Here is a 24470-nt window from a genome sequence, read left to right on the forward strand (position 1 = left end):
GAGCCTGAATTGAAATTGAAGATCTTCAATCAATCAATTAATCAATCAATTTATCAATCAATCAATCAATCAATCAATCAATCAATCAATCAATACTGATCTGCCTTTAGGGCAGTCGCCCAGGTGGCAGATTCCCTATTTGTTGTTTTCCTAGCCTTTTCTTAAATGATTTCAATGACATTGGAAATATAGTGAACATCTCCCTTGGTAATTTATTCCAATCCATAACTCTCCTTCCTATAAATGAATATTTGCCCCAATTTGTCCTCTTGAATTCCAGCTTTATCTTCATATTGTGATCTTTAATACTTTTAAAGACGCCACTCAAACTTATTCGTCTACTAACGTCATTCCACGCCATTCCTCCGCTGAAAACTCGGAACATACCACTCAGTGAAGCAGCTCGTCTCCTTTCTCCCAAGACTTCCCAGCCCAAACTTTGCAACATTTTTGTAACGCTACTCTTTTGTCGGAAATCACCCAGAACAAATCGAGCTGCTTTTCTTTGGATTTTTCCAGTTGTTGAATCAAGTAATCCTGGTGAGGGTCCCTCCCATACACTGGAACCATATTCTAGTTGGGGTCTTACCAGAGACTTATAAGCCCTCATAACCATGTGCAGAGATCTGTATCCTTTATTTACAATCCCATTAATGTGATTGCCCCAATGAAGATCTTTCCTTACATTAACATCCAGATACTTACAATGATCCCCAAAAGGGACTTTCACCCCATCAACGCAGTAATTAACACTCAGAGGACTTTTCCTGTTTGTAAAACAACCTGACTTTTAACCCCGTTTATCATCATACCATTGTCTACTGTCCATCTCACAACATTATCGAGGTCATTTTGCTGTTGCTCACAATCTTGTAACTTATTTATTACTCTATAGAGAATGACATCATCCGCAAAAGCCTTAGCTCTGATTCCACTCCTTTACTCAAATCATTTATATATGTAAGAAAATATAAAGGTCCAATAACACTGCCATGAGGAATTCCCCTCTTAATTATTAGAGGGTCAGATAAAGCTTCGCCTTCTCTAATTATCTGAGATCTATTTTATAGATATATAGCCACCCATTCAGTCACTCTTTTGTCTAGTCCAATTGCACACATTTTTGCCAGTAGTCTCCCATTATCCACCCTATCAAATGCTTTAGACAGGTCAATCGCGATACAGCCCATTTGACCTCCAGAATCCAAATTATCTGCTATATCTTGCTGGAATCCTACAATTTGAGCTTCAGTGGAATAACCTCTCCTAGAACCGAATTGCCTTCTATCGAACCAGTTATTAATTTCTCAAACATGTCTTATGTAACCAGAAATAATGCCTTCCCAAAGCTTACATGCAACGCATGTCAAAGTTTCTGGCCTGTAATTTTCAGCTTTATGTCTATCACCCTTTCCTTTATATACAGGGGCTACTATAGCAACTCTCCATTCATTTGGCGTAGCTCCTTCAACCAAACAATAATCAAATAATTACTTCAGATATGGTACTATATCCCAACCCATTATCTTTAATATATCCCCAGAAATCTTATCATTTCCAGCCACTTTTCTATTTTTCAACTTTTGTATCTTATTGTAAATATCATTGTTATCATATGTAAATTTTAATACTTCTTTAGCATTAGTCACCTCCTCTATCTGGACATTTTCCTTGTAACCAATAATCTTTACATACTCCTGACTGAATACTTCTGCCTTTTGAAGATCCTCACATACACATTCTCCTTGTTCATTAACTAAATCTTATCATTCCTTGCTTTCCGATTTGGATGGCTTTTCAATAACGCTTTCAGAATTTTTCACATTTGGACTGATTAATGTAAGAAGTGCTGACTATAGTTTTTTTTTAAATTAATGTTTCGCAAAAATAGATATTCTATTAAAACGTTAATGAATCTGATGGTTAAGTGAATAATAATAATAACAACATATTTTTGTCGTGATTACAACTAATACCTATATAAATCATGATTAATTTAGTCGTGATTGAAGTTTTTAGTTGAGTGATCAGTCGATTGAAAAAAATAATTGAATAGGTCCAACACTGGTTACTGGCAAGTGAAAAATTGTAGCAGCAGACCAATACATTTTATATGACATATGAGTAAGGATTATTAGAGCTATGTTACAAAAATAAACCTGAATGAGTGTTCATCAAACATGGACATCAATAATTGTTTTAAAGAACGTTTAACTCACCCAGAATGCCGTCTATGGAGTGATTCTTTCGGAGATCATTCTCGTCTCGACGGCCGCCTCTCAGCAGTCGGCTGATGGAACTGACAGATGGGGCACTGTTCTTGTCGCATATCCCGTCCTGTGGACACGGAGCACACTATTACTACATCTAGAGGGTCTAAAATACACAAAACAAGCACAAAATCAAAGGAGAGCCATGTGCAATATTGACGAAGAACTGCTATCGTATATGTAATCCTGTGGTTATCAAGGTATCAATATTGTTATTACAGTGTTTAATTTTAATATGTACAGCCGTTCAAAAAAATCAACGAGCACATGATACTGTAAAGGATGCTCAGAGGTTGGTTAGTTAGTTTGTTAGTAATGTTTTATTTTAGGTGGCAAGGTTAAGGCCTTTTCTCCCATCTAACCAGACACTGAAATATATGTATATTTCACTGTATTACATCAAAATAATTAGATTAAATACCAATTAAATTAAGAATACAAAAATTATGAGCGATTAAATTAAATCGAAATAAAAAGAGGAATCTACAGCCCCAGATTTAGAAGAAATTAAAGAAATGATATGTTCCTTGAAAAATAGGCTGCCGGTGAGGGTGGAATTAAGGCACAGTTGTGGAAAGTCCTAGATGATTGTATAGTCGCTCCTATGCAAAACTTCGAATGTGACAATGCTCTTCCTATCCATTATTTCCATTAAGATGATCACGTGTCCATCAGAACACATTTAGTTGACTTCATTTTCCTATGCTAACGTGTAACTTACTGTACCGTACTACAGGAATGTATGTTTGCATGATATATTTACCCTCTCCTAGACTATGGTGTGTAGGATGCGAAGAACATTGTCACACTCACGGTTTTGGCATATTATCCATAAACTTAAGGATATAATTGATAAAATCTGGGTGAACAAAGAACTTCCAGAAGAGTGGAAAACAGCCGTCATACACCGTCTACATATGAAAATAACTACCGAGGCGGTGACAGCAACAGTACTACTCAATCGTGCAGAACCCCAACTGGATCCAAAAATATGAGAATATCAAGGTGGACTTCGTAAAAACAGATTATGCATTGCACATATCTGGAATCTAAAACCTATTCTGCAAATGAGACAACTAAGAAACAAATACACAACAGTTACTCTTGTGGACTTCAAGAAAGCATATGATTCGATTGATAGCAAATCCCTAATCAATGTCTTGAAGGAATTCAACTTATATTCAAAAACTATAAAAATTATACAATGAAGACTTTGTTTGTAAAATACGATATGATGTTTTATTTTTATTGACCTAACCTGTACTGTATAATGTTGTAACATAGGCATTTGTAAATAGTAGAATTCTGTCTATAGTTCCTGGAAAGATCCAGAAAGTTACATAACTTTTGTACTGGGTGTGTTACTTGGTATGTGTTCTAGAAAATGTGTTCTGTCTATTCTGGAAAAATACGACTTTCGCGATCATGCGTATTCTAGAATGTTAGTCAAAGTTCGCGATCGAAAGTAAGGTTGTGATTGGTGAGTCTAGGTGGCGATAGGGAACTCGTGCACGCTGATTGGCTGCCTCCAAGGCCGGAATTTCCTATATATAGTGAGCGAGGCAGTGTTCGAATGAATTCTGTATCCTGAAATCTGTCGGTCTTGGTCTATCTGTCTGCGAGCAGCCTATCTGTTTGACGTCCCCCGGTTTCTGGGATGGCACTCTCCTCGGGTAAGCACTCTTGAATTCCGTTCCTGCTAAAATTTCCGTAATGTTCCGATTTGCTTTTCATACAGGAGTCTGCCCTAACCGCGCCTAGATTCACCAAATTAGTTACTTAGACGCCTTAGTTTTTCAGCTGGGCTTACCTGTTCGTTTCCGAGGCATTCCCTTTTCTTGTTTCACTAAAATATGTAGAATGTAGTTTAATATTATTTCCCTTGGGGTTTGCCTCTGGTAGTTCTGTATCACTTTAGGTACGCTAAGTTTTGGATAACCTTTTTCACATCATTGTATATTGCATTGTACAACTGCATAGGTAAATAGATGTATAGTTGATTTGAGATTTGAATTTACACTGCTACGAAATAAGCTATGTATATCACTCAACTTACAGCTCGTAACTTGGAATTGTATGTGAAATGTATTGGTAAGATTATTTGGTAAATAATATTCTTCAAATTTAAGGATCACGGCCATTTATTTCGGAATCCGCCATGTCCATGCCTTTGGTAGGTTCCCAGCCCTTTTCATCTTCCCGGTTTGTTGTTCGCTAGTTGGCCCTACTGATATTTACGTACACGTTTTGTTGGAGATCAGCGTAATGTTAGCTACTGTTTTGCTCCGAGTGTGTAGTGACATTCTATATTGTGTAGTTTGCTCTTAACTTCCCCTTTTAACTCTGTTTGTTCCTTTTTGGTGTTACCACTATAGTAGAGGTAACATACAAGATACATTAAGAAACACTTCACCTAAAGTCAGATTCTGTGGAGAATTCTCCAGAAAATTTGCAATAAAAACAAGAGTCAGTCAGGGAGATGGGCTGTCACCTTTACTTTTTAACTGTTCTCTGAAGAAGGTGATCAGAATGTGGAGAAAATCAGACACGAATGGCATGAAATTCGAATATCAGGAAGATATCATATATAGAGTGCTTGGATTCTGCGGTTGACATTGCTTCCATGAGGGACACACCAGACAACGCCAAAATCCAAATCGAACACTCAGTAGAGCAAGCAGGAAAGATAGATTTATACATCTCCTTCCCAAAGACAGAAGTTATAACAAACGTTAAAGATTGCCCTGATAAAATATTTATAAATCAAAACAAAATCAAAAAAGTCAACTCCTTTAAATATTTAGGTGAATGAATAAATATAAGCAACGGCGAAAATCATGGTTTGGAGATAAGAGCAATTCCAGCACTAGAATTGTCCTGGGACATCAAAATTACATTACAACATGGTGGTGGCTCTTTATGGACCCGATACACTAAAAGTAATGCAAAAAGTTGAAATAAACAAAATTATAAACATAGACTGGTTTGAAGTATTCTTGACTTAAGGACGACGGAAGCGGAATATAACGGGCTACGATCTAATAAATAAATTTATGTACATGTGGAGAATATAGTTCAGACCATGGGTAAACGAAGATTGTCGTTTTTCGGACATTTGAACCGAATGAATAATGACAGGCGGAATAAACAATTTTTAATACAAACATAAAGCTTAAAGTACAAGCAGCGTACAGAGGCATTAAATCTCCTCAAAGAAGCGAACATTGACATTAAGGATACACGTAGAGTAAGTCCGGGAGAGATGGAGCAGGGTAAACCAAAGCGGCATTCACCCGCTAGATCGCACGACAACTCCTACCCGTGTGGAGAGGATGTACGTGAGAACTAAAGTACCGGGCGACTTGGCAGTGCGGTTAGGGAGGCGCAGCTGCGAGCTTTGCATCCGGGAGATAGTGTTTTCGAACCCCACTGTCGGCAGCTCTGAAAATGTTTTTTCATGGTTTCACATTTTCACATTTTCATTTTAAGGCCACGACCGCTTCCTTCGCACTCCTAGCACTTTCCTATCCCATCGTCGCCATAAGACCCGTGTCAGTGCGACGTACAGCAGCTTGCAAAAAAAAAAAAGAAGAAACTAAAGCCGTTTGTTGGATGTCAGATGGTGCAAGTGATTTCGCTTGAAAACGTGGATATTTCTGGTAAGTACGTCTTCTCTACCTTCAAAGTTTCGCTAATGCATTATACAAAAGCCCACTGAGTGGATTGTTCAAGCTAAATTAACTTTGCATGGTCATAGATGGGTGACTAGGTTAATCAACGACTATGCTGGTGTGGTCAGTGAAATTGTATATTCTCATAATATCTTCACTGCATTCTTTAATTTAGTTATATAACAGTTTAGTGCTCTAGAAACTGCCGAAATTTTCATTAAAACTCCCAAAAGTTTTACGTACAATCTACCGATTTTTTATTTGTATACCTGGCAACACTGCCCTGGTGAGAAACCGTTGATAATGCCTCTCGGCTAACCTGACCCTAAGAAGAGATGCGTATTCTGTTTATGAATTCATTTTCATATGTTCATCCATTCGTAAGTTTGTTCGTTCGTCCATGGTAGGAGATAGGAGAAGTAGTGTTTGTGAAATAATAACTAGAAAAGGAAATATCTGATATTACTGTATACATGTTGCTGCCGCCCCAGCCATACATCACCGGCCCGGACAGCAGCGAGTTAATAGACATCACAGCAGTGTCCTGGCGAGCTCCCAACTCAACCAATTGAAAATATGTTTCTTTTACATCTCCGTAAGGTACACGCCTCACGTTTTCTGAATGCAGGTTTTATGAACTCCACAGATACGAGACGTCCAACTGGAGCAGCTGGACCACTTCAAGTACTTGGACTTCTTCCAGGATACGGAGAGACGGGCTATTACAACACTGTGTCGCACTGAAGAAGTCTGACGATAAAGTCCTCGTGAGACAGTGGAGGGAAAATGCTTCAAAAACCCAAAAACACAGCTTCTTCTTTCTGCGCAACGTTCGCTTCCTTGTTCAAGATGAACTTTCCATTGCTTTCCTTTGGCTGTACCGTAGTATAGGGTTAGTATGCTTGCCTGTTACCTCGAGGTTCCGCATTCGGTTCTCGACCAGTCCAAGGATTTTAATTCTGAACTACGGACTGAAAAGATGTTCACTCTGCTTATGAGCCAGCCAACCCACTTACGAGGGTCTAACGACTCCGTCATGCTGACCACTTGCCTTCCAACATGTGCACCATTCATCTTGGTAAACCAAAGCCCTTAAGGACTCTATGTGGCATGCGTTATTATACCTGTCCTTCAGAATGTTTCGTCCTCTACGAAGGTGCTTCCAAAAGAGCTCGCACTGAGATACTTTATGGTACAGGCACAGTAGCAGGCCACTGAGACACATTACTATTCAACACAGCCACCATTCTTGTCCAACCACTTGTTTCAACGGTACACCAAGCCATGGAAGAAAACTGTTCCACTCCCTGCAGCCACGTCATGTCGGCGTAGTGAACGACCGTATCGGCGTTGAGTCATTCACCATCCAGTTGCTCCTTTAACGGTCCGAAAAGATGGAAATCGCAGGCTGCCAGATCGGGTCTATAAGGAGGAGGGTCCACTACCTCCTACCGGAAGCGTAGTGACAATTCATGTCTGCTGTTGGCTGCTTGTGATCAATACGACCCCTGATGATAGAAGTCCAGGTGAGTTTATGTTCTTTTTTCGAAATGATATATGAAAACGTCACAGAATTCACTGCCAGTCTCCTGTTGAAGAAATTAACTATCTGGACCATCGTCCCTACAGCCCAAATAATTGCCATCTCTTAGGACCTTTGGAACAAGTGCTTGGACAAGAATGGTAGCTGTGTTGAATAGTAATATGCCTCAGTGGCCTGCTACTGTGTATGCTTAGACCACCTGGTTGGTGAGCGATTCAACAATGTTGCAGTCGTTTAGCATGCTGGCATGGCGTACTTCAGGGACTGGATTCAGATTTCTTCCATCGATGCCCTGATTTACTTTTGGAACAAGTGCTTGGACAAGTAATTTTCTTGAAAACACTACTACTGATCCTTATATCTTGCCTGTGAAATAAAGTTTCTCCTCGTCAGATTTTGTTACCTCATTTTCCTAAGCTTCTTTGTGTTTGTTAGCCTTCGATCTTGCATGACAACGTACAAGAGACTCTATTTCTCTGAGTGCCGTATGGCACGGGCACAATATTCAACCATGGCACTAGTTGGAATAGAGCTATCAACTCTATATCCATCCGCTTTTGTCTCCAGAAACTGACCTACAGATAAGGAACAAGACACAGTATTTACATATGACGCTACCATATTGTAACTAATACATTCCAAAGACCATATGGAGTATGTGTGAATCTTTTCTTGATGTATAAAAATATATTTAACCTGCCAGCAATCTTAAACGTAGTAAAATATCCAATTTCCCAGATTACAGAACCAGAAAGTACCTTCTTGTAGATTTCGGTGTATTTTAACTGGAAGTTATCAGGCAATCTGAGACGCAAATTCTAGTATTTGCCTTGATGTAGACATTAGTGTATTTTATCTACGAGTGAGTAATAGCTGGAAGAATTCGCCAGATTGAAAGTTCAAGGCTTACACTTATATTCTAATATAGATCTTACCTTTCCTTAAACTACAAATTATCAACACTTATTTGTCTTTGTGGTCGTGAGAACTGTTTTAGGATCAAATGCAACTGGGCAACCTTCCTCTCTTGAGGGTGACACTAATCAGAGGAAAATTGAAAGAGGTCCGTCACTTTGAAGACGATTACTTATTCTGCCAATCTTGTCTTATTGTAGACATAAATGTATATTAACAAGAAGTTATGTGTATTAGAGTGAAGATAACCCATTATTTCAGAGAAGAAAATTATAGAACTTTTCTTAATGTACATATTAGTGTAGCTTATCTACAAGTTAGTAATAAGAAATGGAAGTTAATCTCTTATTTGCCGGACTAAAGAATCAGGTCTTTTCTTCTTACAGACGTTAGTGTATTTTTGAACTTGAAGTTAGCAGTACCAGAGATAAAGAGAGAGAGCCAAATTCCTTAGTTACAACATCAGAGACTAGGGCTTATCTTAAAGATCTTAGGAAAATTTAAGAAGCAAATAGAGCTAATCAGAACGCAATCGATTACATCCCAGATGAAAATTCCAGTACAGCGCTGGTCCTGATGTAGCCGTTAGTACATGTTAACTAGAAGGGTTACGTGATCGAATCGTATCCACGAAATTTCAGTGTACATTTTGTGCCAAATTGAAGATAATTGTTTTTACTCAAATAAAGTGCAAAATCTGCTTTATATTAAGAAATATTTTACTTGTAGGGAATAATATGGATACATATTGTATTATCTTACAATTATTTTTTCTGCTACGTCGCAGCGCTTCGTTATGTGTTTTGTTTGTCTAACACTTTCGTGTGTGATGTCTTTGTTCACTGAAGTTGTTTGAATTAATTAGGTGACGTTTTCTTCCTGTTGCTTATTCGTTTTGTGCCCTGACTCATTCATTAAGTGATATATTATTGGTCCAAGGATCATACTATTTTCCTTTCAACAAAAAGTAATATATTAATATATTTATCGGTCGAGGGGTCATGCTATTTTGCTGTTTGAACTGCCCGCGCTATTCAGATGGACAAAGATAATGATAATTCACAGATATAGCACACCCATTCGTCGGTACTAGTCCTGGACCTCAAGCAAGAAACAAAAGACGGCACGAGCAGCGAAATGCAACATAAGGGAGTCCTGTCTACAGCTCGTAAGTACGTATAGATATTTCTCTAGAAACGACGGTATTTGTTAATTTACCGCAGATTTTACACTTTACTTGGGGAAAAGCAATTATTATCTTCCGTTTGGCATAAAAATTACAGTGAAATTTCGTGGATACGATTCGTTTACGTAACCTCGTAGACATTACCATACTTTATGTAGGGGTTAGTAATACCAGAGGGAAGGCAGACTTTGATATATTAGGTGACAACGTCACAACTTGTCAATCAATCAATCAATCAATCAATCAATCAATCAATCAATCAATCAATCAATCAATCAATCAATCAATCAATCAATCAATCAATCAATCAATCAATCAATCAATCAATCAATCAATCAATCAATCAATCAATCAATCAATCAATCAATCAATCAATCAATCGTAATAGATGTGCATTTAGGACTGCCGTCCAGGTAGAAAATTCCCTATCAGTTGTTTTTCTAGGCTTTTCTTAAATGATTGCAAAGAACTGGGAAAATTATCGAAAATTTGCCTTGTCTTGTCATAGACAAGTATATTTTAACAAGAAGTATTTAACCAGACGGGAAATTGTTTCATATTTATCCTAAAATATCGAAGCTAGCCACCTTATTATCCGTAACATATTTTAACTAGACGTTATCAGTAGTAAAGAGAAGAGTCGTCTTACCTTGATGAGGCGGTCTCGTATCTCCCAGCTGAAGATGCCAGGGTTCGCCTTCTTGTAGTCCTCAATGCGACTCTCAACCTCAGGTGTCGCTACCCGAGGTTTGCTGCCCCCAATCACTCCAGGACGGATGCTACCTGTTTCCTGATATCGGTTCAGGATCTTCGACACACAGCCGTGTGACACACGTAACTGACGTGAGATGACACAGGGTCGAACTCCGGCGGCTGCCATCTCGACAATCTTCAAACGAATGTGATTGGGGAGAGGTCTTCCGTTGATGAACACACCGCCCAGTTGATTTACGCGGCCCTGCCCTGAAATCAATAACGTCCAATGCTCAAACAATTTGACATTTCACACAAGTATAAAGGATGAGTTTTCCACAAAAATGTTTAGAATTATATACATTAAAACAGTACCGGTTTCGACCCGTAAATAGGTCATCATCAGCTGTTGGTGAACCTGCTTAATAGCGATTTTACATAATAAAACATTACTGAAAACTTATTAAACAAGAATGCCTAATTCTAATATAATACCAATGTTAAGATATATACATATGGTACAATGAAGGGCTTTAACATGCTGGAGTCCCATGAATGCGACATATTCCAAAATTTATATAGCTGAGGTTAAAAATAGGGTATGGTTCTTAGAGAATAAAGGGTCTGAGGTTTTGGTGACAATCAACAAATCAAAAATTATCTATGCAGTATGCCAGCATTATGTCCAACTGTTGTATAGATAGAATCAAGGTGCATTGTTGGGCCGCAATTTTGCGGGGAATGTTGCGTTCAGTAGATTGAGGTTCTGTAGCTTATTTAACAGGTCATGTTCATTCTTAGTCTATGTCGTTGCTGTTACATGCTAGTTTTCAGGATCGTTATTGAGTATTGATTAGGTGGAAAACTTACCCTTCATACTTGTGTGCTTAAATTATCAATACGGACAATGAAGCTGATAGATTATAGTAATTTGACATTTCTCAGAGAAAAATAATAACAACTGGAGTGGTGATTATTGTACTAGGATGAAATACAACTGGGGAATGAGACCCGTTGATGAACCGGGGAAACAGAAAAGAAATGTAAGACTTAATTGGCATTCAGTGTTGGAAGAGACCAAGTGGAACATGACAATTAGGATCCTGGCACATGTATGTAGAAGCAATCTCAGACTTGACTACGGGCCCCCTGACCACCAACCCTAGGTCTTAAATCGAGAGCTCCAAGGATTTCCCCTCTTACGACAGGCAGGAGATACCACCCACAGTGGAAATGGATTGGAGTATGTTCAGAAATAGATGAAGTGCAAGTACGACTGTGTGGATTTTGAATTAAGAGGCGCAGTCCAGAAGGTCTCCTCACACCCAGTCGGCAGATCAGTTCACCGTGCGTACAGGAGGATCCCACGAACCATTAGAGAACTCCCTTTAAAAGGAGTAGTAAAACGAGGTTCTCACAAACAGACCCTTTGGAAGTTGTGGCAACGATATTATAGTGCGGTTGGGACGTGAAGCCCGCCTAGAGTGCTTGTTGCTATAGACTTAGAAGAAAGGAGACGAGCTGCTCAACTAAGTGGTATGTTCCGAGATCTCAGTCGAGAGATGTTGTGGAATGACATTAGTGGACGAAGTGTGAGTGGTGTCTTTAAAAGTAGAAAAGATCACAATATGAAGATAAACTTCGAATTCAGGAGGACAAATTGGGGGAAATTTTCGTTTATAGTAAGGGGAGTTAGGGATTGGAATAACTTACCAAGGGAGATGTTCAATAAATTTCCAAATTCTTTGCAGTCATTTAAGAAAAAGGCTAGGAAAACAAGAGATAGGGAATCTGCCACTTGGGCGACTGCCCTAAATGCAGGTCAGTATTGATTGATTGATTGATTGATTGATTGATTGATCGATTGATTGATTGATTGATTGATTGATTGATTGATTGATTGATTGATTGATTGATTGATTGATTGATTGATTGATTGATTGATTGATTGATTGATTGATTGTGACCATGTTGCTAATATTTGTTATCCCTGCGTCCTCTGAGTTACAAGTAATGACAATGGTGAAGTGATGCTTTCGGTCAGGAGATAAACAGGAAGAATAACAATTTCTGACTATGATGATTAGGCTATTATTATTATTATTATTATTATTATTATTATTATTATTACTTTGATTCGTTATGGCCATACAGGGAGCACGTTTGAATTTATTTAACGCACTGTATCTTCTTTTCTTACCAATGATCGCTGTTTCTTTTTCTTTTTATGTTATTTTCTCTTTTTGTTCGTTTTTTGTTTTTTAAATTGTTGAGTAGCTTACTTTTGCCTATCCTGCATCATTTCGTTTAGGCTTTTAAGTAAATTTGTATTCGTTTAGGGTTCGAAATGTTGTTCTTTATGAATGGTTTCTTGTTAATACCAATTTCTTGCACATGTTTGTTTATTTCTACTAATCAATTGTTGTGGTTTTTCAGGAATAGACCTAGCTTTCATAGTCTATTCTTATCCACGTTTTTGTTACTTTATCTGAGATTTTTCCTGTGGTTAAATTTTAATCGAAATTCCGTTTTCTAATTTTGTTTTTTCCGAGGATTTTTCTGTTCTGCTTTCCGATATTTTATAGTTTGTGATCTACTGTGAATCATTAGAGTTTCGAATGCGTGAAGTGCTTCTGGTTTGATACCGTATTCAAGTGTTATATTTTTATATTTTGTGATATCGATTTTTTGTTGTATCTGTTCCAGGAGAATTTGTAAGCTTTTTGTAATTTTGCAATTCTTTCTTTCTTTGCTTGGTTGTTTATGCCCGCTGGATGAATACTTTCGCCTACATATTTGACTTTATCTACTTGGGGGATTTTTAGAATTTGATGTTTAAATGTTGGTTGTTGAATCATGATGTACTTCCTTTCATATAGCCCAGTGTGCGTTTTTGCCGTATGAACTTTTTCTACGGACTAGCTTACTTCTTCTTTGTTGGAGAAGATTGCAAGGTCATTTCCGAAGGCTACAAAATCAAGGTAAAGTTTGTTTTTCAGAAGTCCATCAATATATCGCCGCTGTTCGTGCAAAAGGTCATATCTCACAATGCTTTTCCTATCCATTAATTTCCTTAAGTCTGGTCACGGCTCCCAGCCACAATATCCGCTGTGTTCGTTTTCCTATGCCTACCTTACCGTACCGCACTCTAGGAATGTATGTGTGTACACACTCCTGTATTTAAGGTCCATTTTCTTTTACACGTTACCATACGAAAATGAACACCACGAAAATTGTTCCGATGATCCACATAGTCATATGTGACCCGTCTTAAGGAAAGTATTACATAGAAAGAGCATTGTGACATATAACCTTTTGCCCGAACAGCGACGATATACCCTTTTAAGCGCCATTTATTTTTCATTTAAGAATTACTTTTCCAGAACTAAATTGAATAGTATTGGAAAATATCCGAGTCCTTGTCGGATTCCTGCTTTGATTTCTATTATTATTATTATTATTATTATTATTATTATTATTATTATTATTATTATTATTATTATTGCATGTAGATCCTGATGCAAAACCAAGTGCGAGGTCTGGAGATATATTTTCCTGCTGTGAAAATCGAGTCATAGAAAGCCATCGAAAGGGCAGCCAAGGATGGGTCACATAATGCAAGATTACAGCAAATAAATTAATTTGAAAATTAATTAAGACGTGATACGAATTTCAGTATTCACTGTAGTAAAATACAAATTTGTATAGCACCATAACTACAAATGTTACTTAAAGAATATTATTGTCAGTCAATAAATAATGTTGAGAACTTTAAAAAAAAGTAATTATCTGTAACTTTTTCTCCTATCACATATCGTGATTTTCCTAGCAAAATAACTTAAAATATAACTTCGGAGAAAAAATACGTTTGCTGCCAATATGTGCTCTCAGAATAAGAATATGTATCTTAAAAATTATGCCAAGGATTTGTTAGAGTATGTAAAATAAAGCTTTAAATCAGTGTGAAAATACGAAGACTCGAGAACTGACTTGATATGTTTTCCTACCGGGCGAGTTGGCTGTGCGGTTACTGGCCCACAGCTGTGAGCTTGCATCTGGGAGATAGATGGTTTTCCGTGGTTTCCAATTTTCACACCAGGAAAAGGCCACGTCCGCTTCCTTCCAACTCCTAGGTCTTTCCTCTCTCATCGTCGCCATAAGACCTCTCCGTGTCGGCGATGTCAAGCAAATTGTAATAACAATATTATGTTTTCCTTCTAAACCCACGTTTGTTTGAAACTGAACGGACTATTATGAATGCAACCAAATTACATGATAACTTTGCTGAAATAATTAAAGATAATTCTCTAGAATCTCTAAGAAAATATAACGGTTTCCAATGACTTTAGTAGGCGCGTCTTTTGCACTTGCGCTACATAACGTCCGAAAGAAATCTGGTGTGACTATCTAGGATTGTGAAATAGCCCGGCATCGGTTATTCACTTTATGGTGGCAGGCGGCGTTAGCGGAGTAGTCACGAAGGATGTGCGGTGCAATGTTCATATGGTGTGGACGTGCCGAAACGAGGTCACTCACACGAACGACAGCCTGGTGAGAAAAAGAAAAAATAATAAGAAAAGCAATCAAGGAATGTCAGTTCGCAAGCAGTCATGAGTCCGAGAAGCCATTGAAGAATGATTTCGCCGCCAACTGTGGACGCGGAGTATCCGTCAACAAATGGACCGCTGGGACACTCGCTAGATCCGACAAAGTGACTATACTCAGGCAGATATGTCACTCTGTACCTCCTACATAATCACGTACTTCAAACAATAAACCATTTCAAAAACCAACAAAAGAGTAATTTTCAGGTCCCATACACTGGAACCATACTCTAGTTGGGGTCTTACCAGAGACTTATATGCCCTCCCCGTTACATCCTTACTACAAACTCTAAATACCCCCGCAACTAGGGTATGGTTGCAGTCTATGAGACCCTCGCCAGGATTACTTGATTCGAGAACTGGAAAAAAAAATGCAAAGAAAAGCAGCTCGATTTGTTCTGGGTGATTTCCGACAAAAGAGTAGCGTTACAAAAATGTTGCAAAGTTTGGACTGGTAAGACTTGGGAGAAAGGAGACGAGCTGCTCGACTAAGTGGTATGTTCCGAGATGTCAGTGGAGAGGTGGCGTGGAAAGACTTTAGTAAACGAATACTTCTGAGTGCTGTTTTTAAAAGTAGTAAAGATTTTAGTAGTCTACCGTATCACTTTTTATACTTTGTAAGACGTGGCACTGCTTCAGAGACGTTACAACGCCGGAAAATACATAAAACTCCCTAAAGGTGGTGTGCGGGTTAATACGAAAGCATGTGCGTGACGTATAAATTCTATTATAAGTTTTGATGCCAAGTAGCCCATGTGAACTGGTAACGTTGCATCATGGGTTATATATCACTATATTTTATTGAATAGTGCCACCACATGCAAAGTTACAGTGCGGAATGGACAATTGTATGGCAAGAAATAAAGGGCAACTCATGATGTATATTAATATAAGGTTTTACGTCAGAAATAACAAATCTTAAAGAAAGAGAGATAGAAAATTGTAATGGAAATAAACACTGCAATTATAATCCAAATCTTACAACAATATAGTCAACAAAATACAATTCACTACGAGATTGCACTAACTGGCTTCAGTTTTACCAATTACTTTAACTTGAGGAGTTACAAAAAATCCCCGTTTATCCAATCCCTTTACGGGGTCTATTCTTCGAATAACTACAACCACTAAACACCCTCATAACCATCTCTGCACATGGTTATGAGGATGCTTAGGGGTTGTAGTAAGGATGTAAAGGAGAGTGCATATAAGTCTCTGGTAAGACCACAACTAGAGTATGGTTCCAGTGTATGGGACCCTCACCAGGATTACCTGATTCAAGAACTGGAAAAAATCCAAAGAAAAGCACCTCAATTTGTTCTGGGTGATTTCCGACAAAAGAGTAGCGTTACAAAAATGTTGCAATGTTTGGGTTGGGAAGAATTGAGAGAAAGAAGAAGAGCTGCTCGACTAAGTGGTATGTTCCGAGCTGTCAGCGGAGAAATGGCGTGGAATGGCATTAGTAGACGAATAGGTTTGAATGGCGTCTATAAAAGTAGGAAAGATCACAATATGAAGATAAAGTTGGAATTCAAGAGGACAAACTGGGGCAAATATTCATTTATAGGAAGGGGAGTTAGGGATTGGAATAACTTACCAAGGGAGATGTTCAATAAATTTCCAATTTCTTTGAAATCATTTAGGAAAAGGCTAGGGTGCAACAGATAGGGAATCTGCCACCTGGGCGACTGCCCTAAATGCAGATCAGTATGAGGCAGTTTCTATCCCTCCATTCATACAATAGTTTAACACTTTGATGGTCACAAGAATAATTAACACATGAAAACAGAGTCATCAAAATGGCGGGGATGTCTATGAAAGATATTCAGGGCATGCTTTGACGTTCCATCTACTGGACTATGCCAAAACTACTGCATTTCAGTTAGCTTTCAGTCCAGCAGATGGGAGTAAATCTCTTATCACTTCTGATGCAAAGAATATACGCCAGCGCTACTCCTTTGTCGGAAATAACCCAGAACAAATCGAGCTGCTTTTATTCTACGCCAAAACATAAAATAAAACAGAATAATTTTTGTCTCACACAGGTGTACCTGAACATGAATTCCAAGTGTGAATGGTGGTGAGAAAATGCTGAAGTGGCCGAAGACGTATTCTACGAGTAACTGTCAGAAGAGTCAGAACCGTGCTTGGTGCAGGTAGCTTGGTCGAGCCGACTTGATGGTAGGGTAATTATGTAAATGCACAGATGGAAATGAGGGTAACTGAGAGGGAATCAGTCTTCCGCAATACACACTCCTAACATCTTTGTTACGACTGATTCTCCCAGCAACACGATGTAAGCTTTTAATCGCCAACAATATTCAGACGAAATGAACAAACTATATGATGCTCTAATAGAACGATTTAGAAAAGGATAATAATTACCGAATTAGTTTGAGTATCTAGCCTTCACTTTCCCATTAATTAAGGCTACGGCCGCTAACTTCCCACTCCTAGACCTTTCCTATCCTATCGTCGCCATAAGACCTATCTGTGTCGGTGCGACGTAAACCAACCAGCAAAAAAAAAAAAAAAAAAAAAAAAAAAAAAAAAAAAAAATGACCATGAAAAGTCATCTCCAAGACTGCTGGAGGTGGGATTTGTTCCCATCATCTCCTGAATGTAAGCTTCCATTTGCAAAACACGTACCGTGTAGTCAACTGACTCATCCATAAACTAGACTGTGATTGCAACGCAGAATATTGGAGGGACATTTTTTTAGAACACACACATTTTGTGGAGAATTTATAATCGGGAATTGGGGGAATTTAATATTAATGACTTAAAAATACCCGCTCGTTTGAAACAGATCGAAGTGAATGACAGCTATATTTAGAAATGACGAGTTCTTAATATATTACCTCTTTTCTTTTCGATAAAATCATCATCCGATCAGATAAATGTTTGCGCTATGCTTATTTAATAAGTAATCTCATAGTTTGAGGCATATTTTGAAGCAGAAAATCAGTTGTCTTTGTGGTATCTTGTGCAACGCTCTGATACCTTAAGTGCATTGTGAACGTGCTGTGATAAGAAAGTTCCGTGTTGAGGGCTGTCTGTCTGCCCTCTGACCGCAGATACCGCTAATATGTGAAGATACCATCGGGCGGCACCAGTCCAGACACGTACCGCCAACAGGGCGGGCCCGAGCGGGCAGAAGGCTGTTTTATCGACATGGATCTGCGTCAGTGCTGCCCATCCTTCTTCAAACCCAGAGCGAGATCTCACGCCTCCTCATCTCATAGTGCTCTTTATTGACTAGCCACATTTACGTCATTTTTACACTCTTTGACGCAGATCGAGAGGAAGTTGGCTCGTCTTTCAACATTTTCAAGGGAATTTCTTAAACCTACCCTGTACGGATCCCAGCACGTAGACCCATATTCGAGAATCGGTCAAAACAAACATTTAAAAGCGTTACCTTACGCTCTAGAATGAGCTTTCTTGAGATTCCACATAATAACATGTAACGATCTCCAGGATTTCTTAACTACATTTTCGACTTCGTCTGGCCAGTTTAAGTCTTTTCTAATAGTAACACGTAAGTACCTACAAATATCAATTTCAACAACACTCTTCCCACACAAGTTCGTAATCCCTCCTTCCTGTCTTTTTTTACTGAAACACAATTTCTTGCTTTTATCGCTGTGGTTTTTCAATCGGTTTCCACGCGTCCATTTTTCAATCGTATTTAAATCCTGCTGAAGTAACTGTTCGTCCTCTTCTGCCTTTATCTCCTTGTACATGACGCAATCATCAGCAAAGAGGCGCAATTGCAACTTTATCGAATCAGGTATATAATTCATGAAAATTATGAAATGAATTGGCCCAATAACGCTACTCTGAGGCACACCAGACGTAACGTATACCGGTATTGAAGAAGATAGCGTTTGCCCACGCGCGCCCTCTGAGATCTTCCGTTGAGGAATTTTCGTATCCATTTCACCAGTACAGTACGCACTAACTTGTTAAGGAGGATGCCATGTGGCACAAGAACGAATGCCTTAGCAAAATCAATTACTACTGCATCAGTCTTTGACCCATTGTCGAGCTTATCGGATATATCTTGACAGACGGAACAGCAGGAGAAGCCTTCCGTAAAACCATACTGCCATTTTCTTACCGTGGAATTGCTTTTTGTACTTTTGTTGTTGTATTTGTTGTTGGGTAATTATGTTTTCAACTTTACTTATTATAACTTGTAATGTTAAGCTAGTAGTAAGCTCAACTTATTATTTTGTAAGCTGTAGTGTTGAGCACTGGAAATACTTAAAGTTGTGTGTGAATGTTTATATGATGATGCTGGATTTACAATGTTAAAGCAGTAGTATTTCTTGCAACATTTTCTTTCCATGGAATTGCTTGTTGTAGTTTTGTTGTTGTTGTTGTTGGGTAATTATGTTTTAACTTTACTTTAGTATTAGGCCTACAGTACTGTAAGTGACCATTGCCAACGGAACATTTTCCAGCTGCGATGTATTTGTTACGAAGAAGGAGAAGAAGAATTTTGTTAACCATTTAAATATTGTAAATAATATCTTATTTTAAGTATACTATGAAGTATACAGTCACCAAATTGAAGTGATGTTACTAATTGGTATTATGAGCGCGGCCTTTGCTCCCAGCAATTCATTTACTACTCATCTTAGTTATACAGTACCTACAGTAGGTTGAGTCATCCGGTGAGTTGATTGACTCTGAAAAAATAGAAGCCTCGTTCCTGAATGTCTCGATTTCATGCTGGAGTATGAACCGAACTCCTTCCGAACCGCCTTAGCTAGGCAGTTTCAATTGACTGACTGACTGACTGGTGTCATGTCATACAGTAGATGCACACAAATTTGAATTTTGTTAGTGGTGTCGTATAATTAGGAGAAGAAAATACCATATTTTATTTCTTCTTCTTATTCTCGGTGAAGAGTTGAATTCCGACTCTGATCTTCCTCGTTCGATGCCTTATAGGTACAGGGTATCTTTCTACGCGTTACAGTTTCCAGCATTACCAAGTCCTAGGCTGAAGTCTGTAAGCTATCTCGGTGGATCAGTGGTAGAGTGTCCACATCCACGGCTATCTATTTAGTATTTTGGGTAACGGGTTTGATTGCCTGAATGGTCGAGAATTTTAACCTAAATTGGTTAGTTCGTCTGGTTCGGGGGTTGGTTGTTTGTGCCGTCTTCACGCTAGGTAGCACGCCAGCCTCACAGCCACGCAGGTCGCCTACTTATGTGCACAGGCCTGAGTGTCCGACCCATGACTGATGTTTGAACGGCGGTCCAAAATCTTGGCTTGTTGAACATTTGTGGTGGCGCTCCGTCCGGTAGTACATCCTTTACGTTGCTAGACAGCAGCACAGTGGGAATGTTGAGAGGCCACCAGTTCAGAAAGTGAAACTCGGTAGCTGTAGCCATGCAGTTGTTATTATTCATTCATAATCGATTTTGGCGAATTATGTACCAAGTAAATAACTCTTCATGACTTCAGTTTTCTTCGGCGCTAGTATTCCTTCATTCTCTTGCCTACAGCTTCCTTCTTTACAGTCGTCCAATGTTTTTTTTCTTTATTATGACCTTCCTCCATAGGATATTTTGTTCTTCAATAATGTACAATGATAAAAAATGTTACAGAAAACAGAAAGAAAAAGGGACAACAAGTTAAAAGAGATATAAAATAACATAAATGATCTAGAACAGAGCAAAAAAGGAAGCAAAACACACTTGAAATAAAGACACGTTCTTTAGATATGAACACCCGTTTTTGTGAAGTATATTGCAATTCCGCTGCACACACGTAAGTCCCCAGATGGCAGTAATAGCTGAATATGTGTTGTTTCTTCTTGGTCGCTGTTTCTGGCTCTAGGAACCTCTCAAATGTGTGTATCTTGTTCCTGAAAGTGGTTCTGTTGTGGATGTCTTGATTCATGATGTTCCTTTCTTGCAGATCCTTCTTGGCGTTAACGAAACATTTGTCGTAAAAGTTACCTTTCCTATTGGGCTTCTTGAAATGGTGAAAACTTTTCCTAGTGAGTCTGTTGTAGAGCGTTCTTTAAATATGTACAATGTATTTAACACTTCGTTTGCGTATTGTATGTTTTATATACTTCTTCGTTACTGTGTCAGCACATCTCTCTGGTCCGAGAATTGTTCTTAAAATCTTCCCTTCTTCTTCTCGATTTCTTCAATGTCTTTTCTGCTTGCTAATCCTCGGCATTGTGAAGCATACAGGCACTTTGGTTGCTTAGTCTGATGGTGTCGTAGTTTAGTACTAATACAAATCGCTCTCTTCTTGTATGTGTTTTTTGTAGGGTGGAATCCAAGATGCATTTCTCTGGCTCTCTCGCGTTTTCCTTCCTTATCGACCCTGTTAGACTAAAGTATCTCACCAAGGAACTAGAATTTAAGAACTTTATTTATGTTATTCTCCTTTGTTGTCATTAAGTATCTCGTAGCTTATTATTATTATTATTATTATTATTATTATTATTATTATTATTATTATTATTATTATTATTATTATTATTATTATTTTCTCGTTTTGGGCCATTAGAGACCACGTCATGTAACTATAAGGCATTTACGTAAGGCTTCCTTGAACCCCCGTGGCCTGTCCAGCCGCTGTTCAGCCCTTAAAGTGGTTGATCACTGATCCGTTAGAGATGTCCTTCTGATTCAGTCGCATGCTCTTGAGGTCCTTCCTTACTTCCTTGAACTACTTATCCGAGACGTTAGGTCTTCTGCTTCGTTACTTGGGTTGCATCCATCCTCAACGGATGTCAGTCGTCCATTATCTCTATACAGATCTTCTCTTCCTCGCAGTCTATACTGTCCATCTGTTATCTTGGGATCCATTATTTTGCGAAGGATCTTGCTCTCATACGTCTCTGTTTCTCTCAGTCCAATATTTCCTGTAATTCTGAGGGATTCACTTGAGTACTGACACTCAGGTTTGATCACGGCGTTATAGGGCCTGAGTCTAGCTTTCCTTGAGATTGCCTTTATCTTGTACAGGACATGTGTCCTACGTAAAGCTGCGGCCATCTTCTCCCGCCTGCTGTTCTTAGCTTCTTTCTCACTAGCTTTCATTTGCACTATCTCACCAACATATCTGAAACTGTCCACTTTTCTGTTTTAATGTACTCCGTTGTTAGGTGTTGAGGTGCTGTTCGGATATTGGATATGTACTTTGTTTTCTCGAAATAAATTATATTATTATTATTATTATTATTATTATTATTATTATTATTATTATTATTATTATTATTATTATTATTATTATCCCGTCTATAAGTTTCCAGAATAATACATTTACCAAAATTTTTTCCGTCTGTATATTTGCACATTTTGCGGACAATATCTCCATCGACCCACGCTACAGTCATCTCTGTGATGTTTTTACATTTCCTTTTTCAGCTTCCTTCATTTTACTTTCTATAAGGCACTGAATTAACTGCTTTCCTTTTGGTGGCTAATTTTGTTTAACCTTTATACAAGAGGTATCACTTCCTCGAGGCTTACCCTGTAGCTGCCACGCGGCTAAAGGAGCAATGGCACATCTGCTGAATAAATCAGCAACAAGAAGCAAGAAATAGAATGTCATGTATTCGTGGAACGGAAAGACAGTGTCATTTAGAAACTACCTGCGCGTTGAGAACAGGCAAAGGGATTCCTTTTAACCGCGGGCATTGGGGGTAATAGAGGAACTCTAACGGAAGATTAGATTTAATGCTGGATGATGAAGAATGGTCACAGGAGCTCCAGCTGAGGAATGCCAGATTTCAGTGAGTTATCAGCACAAAAGAATACATGGCAGATGTGACCAGAGATGCTGCAGGGATGTTATTGTAATTGCTGTTTGGGTCATCGATCTATAGACTGGTATGATCGAGCTCTCCACGCCATTCTCCAGTGTTTTCTGCTAGCCTTTTCATTTCTATATAACTATTGCATCCTACATCTTATCTGATCTGATGGCTTGGTAGACTGCTACAGTTGTTACTACCTACATTTATCTCAAAAACTAACAGAACAAGTTCTAGATATCTGGTCAAATTTCGCCAAATCGTACTCCTCTCAACAATTCCATACAGTGTACCCCCTCATTTATGACCCGATCCACCCATCTCATCTTCGTATGAAGTGTATAATACAGGCCCTATATATTATTAATAAAAGTTTGGTAGAATCATAGCTTGAAATACCGATATTTTTTAATAGTTTAGACGTTATTTCCGTGTAACATCTTAGGTGAATAACCCTGTGTACCTAATTCTGCGACCTCAAATATTTTTGAAATGAATCAAAATATCGTAAATATATTTGGCACGGGATCACACATTATCACTGGCACTACGCTCCTCTGTGGGTCTTGCCCTTATCAAGAAATTTTCCCCATTACTTCCTGTTAAGAGCGAAGCTCCTCCAGTTCGTGATTCCAATTGGGAACATGCATCATTTTCAAAAATATTTTTTTTGAAAAGTACACCAATGAAATAGTACGTAAACGTATTACATTGTGGTATGTTGCCTTGTTTTCTACCATTAAAAAAATATTTAATAGTGCCTTTCCGCAAGGCGAGTGAAACGGCCTCTGACGTAAGCGGCGCGCTGTGACGTCACGATCCAGTACCGCATGGAGCTCTATCAGCCGTTGTGCATAGCCGTTGCTAAAAGCCGATTGTTTATTATTCACGATCGCGAATAACTTCGAAATGACAGAAGAAAGGTTCGAAACAGCACAGTCAGACAATCTACCATGTGTAGATGTCATCATTCTTGAAAAATGTGACTTTTGTGCCCGCAGAAATTCGCGGATAACAAGCAAGTTTGTAAGTGGCGTCGTTTATATACGTGCAATGTACTGTAACCCATAGTATTAGGATAACAACGAACGTGGATAGATATCACATCACTTTCAACATTTCCTTCTAGACTGATTCCCCTATTAAAGAACAACATTACATTTTCGGGCTTTCAGCATTAGTAAAGTAAGAAATCGGATTTCAGCACTAACATAAACATATAGGTAGCATTATAGTACTAGTCCGCTTCTGTGGTGTAGTGGTTAATGTGTGCCACTCCCGGAGGCCCGGTTTCGATTCCCGGCTCTGCCATGAAAGTTGAAAACAAATAGTACGAGGACTGGAACGGGGTCTACTCAGCCTCGGGAGGTCAACTGAGTAGAAGGGTTTCGAATCCCACCTCAGCCATCCTCGAAGTGGTTTTTCGTATTTTCCTACTTCTCCTCCAGGCACCTAAGGCCACGGCCGTTTCCTTCCCTCTTCCTTGTCTATCCCTTCCGATCCTCCCATCCTCCAACAAGGCCCCTGTTGAGCATAACAGGTGAGGCCGCCTGGGCGAGGTAATGGCCCTCCTCACCAGTTCCATCCCATACTCAAAGTCTCACGTTCCAGGACACTGCCCTTGAAGTGGTAGAGGTGAAATCCCTCGCTGAGTCCGAGAGAAAACCAACCCTGAAGGATACGCTGATTAAGAAAGAAAGAAAGAAAGAAAGAAAGAAAGAAAGACAGAAAGAAAGAAGGAAAGAAAGATCATAGTACTATAGGGCTATAATCTATCATTCCCAAAAAAATA

The 24470-nt window shown here is 38.7% G+C and overlaps 1 protein-coding gene across 1 annotated transcript in view; it reads right to left on the bottom strand.

The window, feature by feature from the left end:
* LOC136882881 (protein gooseberry-like) overlaps positions 1-24470 on the bottom strand; it is a 351093-nt gene that overhangs the window by 150180 nt on the left and 176443 nt on the right. The window contains exons 2-3 of the mRNA XM_067155157.2: positions 10235-10548; positions 2220-2337 (exon numbers count right to left, since the gene is read on the bottom strand). Of these exons, the coding sequence (XP_067011258.1) occupies positions 2220-2337; positions 10235-10548 (432 nt within the window). The remainder of the gene's footprint in view (positions 1-2219; positions 2338-10234; positions 10549-24470) is intronic.

This window comes from Anabrus simplex, chromosome 1, assembly GCF_040414725.1.
Source record: "Anabrus simplex isolate iqAnaSimp1 chromosome 1, ASM4041472v1, whole genome shotgun sequence".
Classification (NCBI taxonomy): domain Eukaryota; kingdom Metazoa; phylum Arthropoda; class Insecta; order Orthoptera; family Tettigoniidae; genus Anabrus; species Anabrus simplex.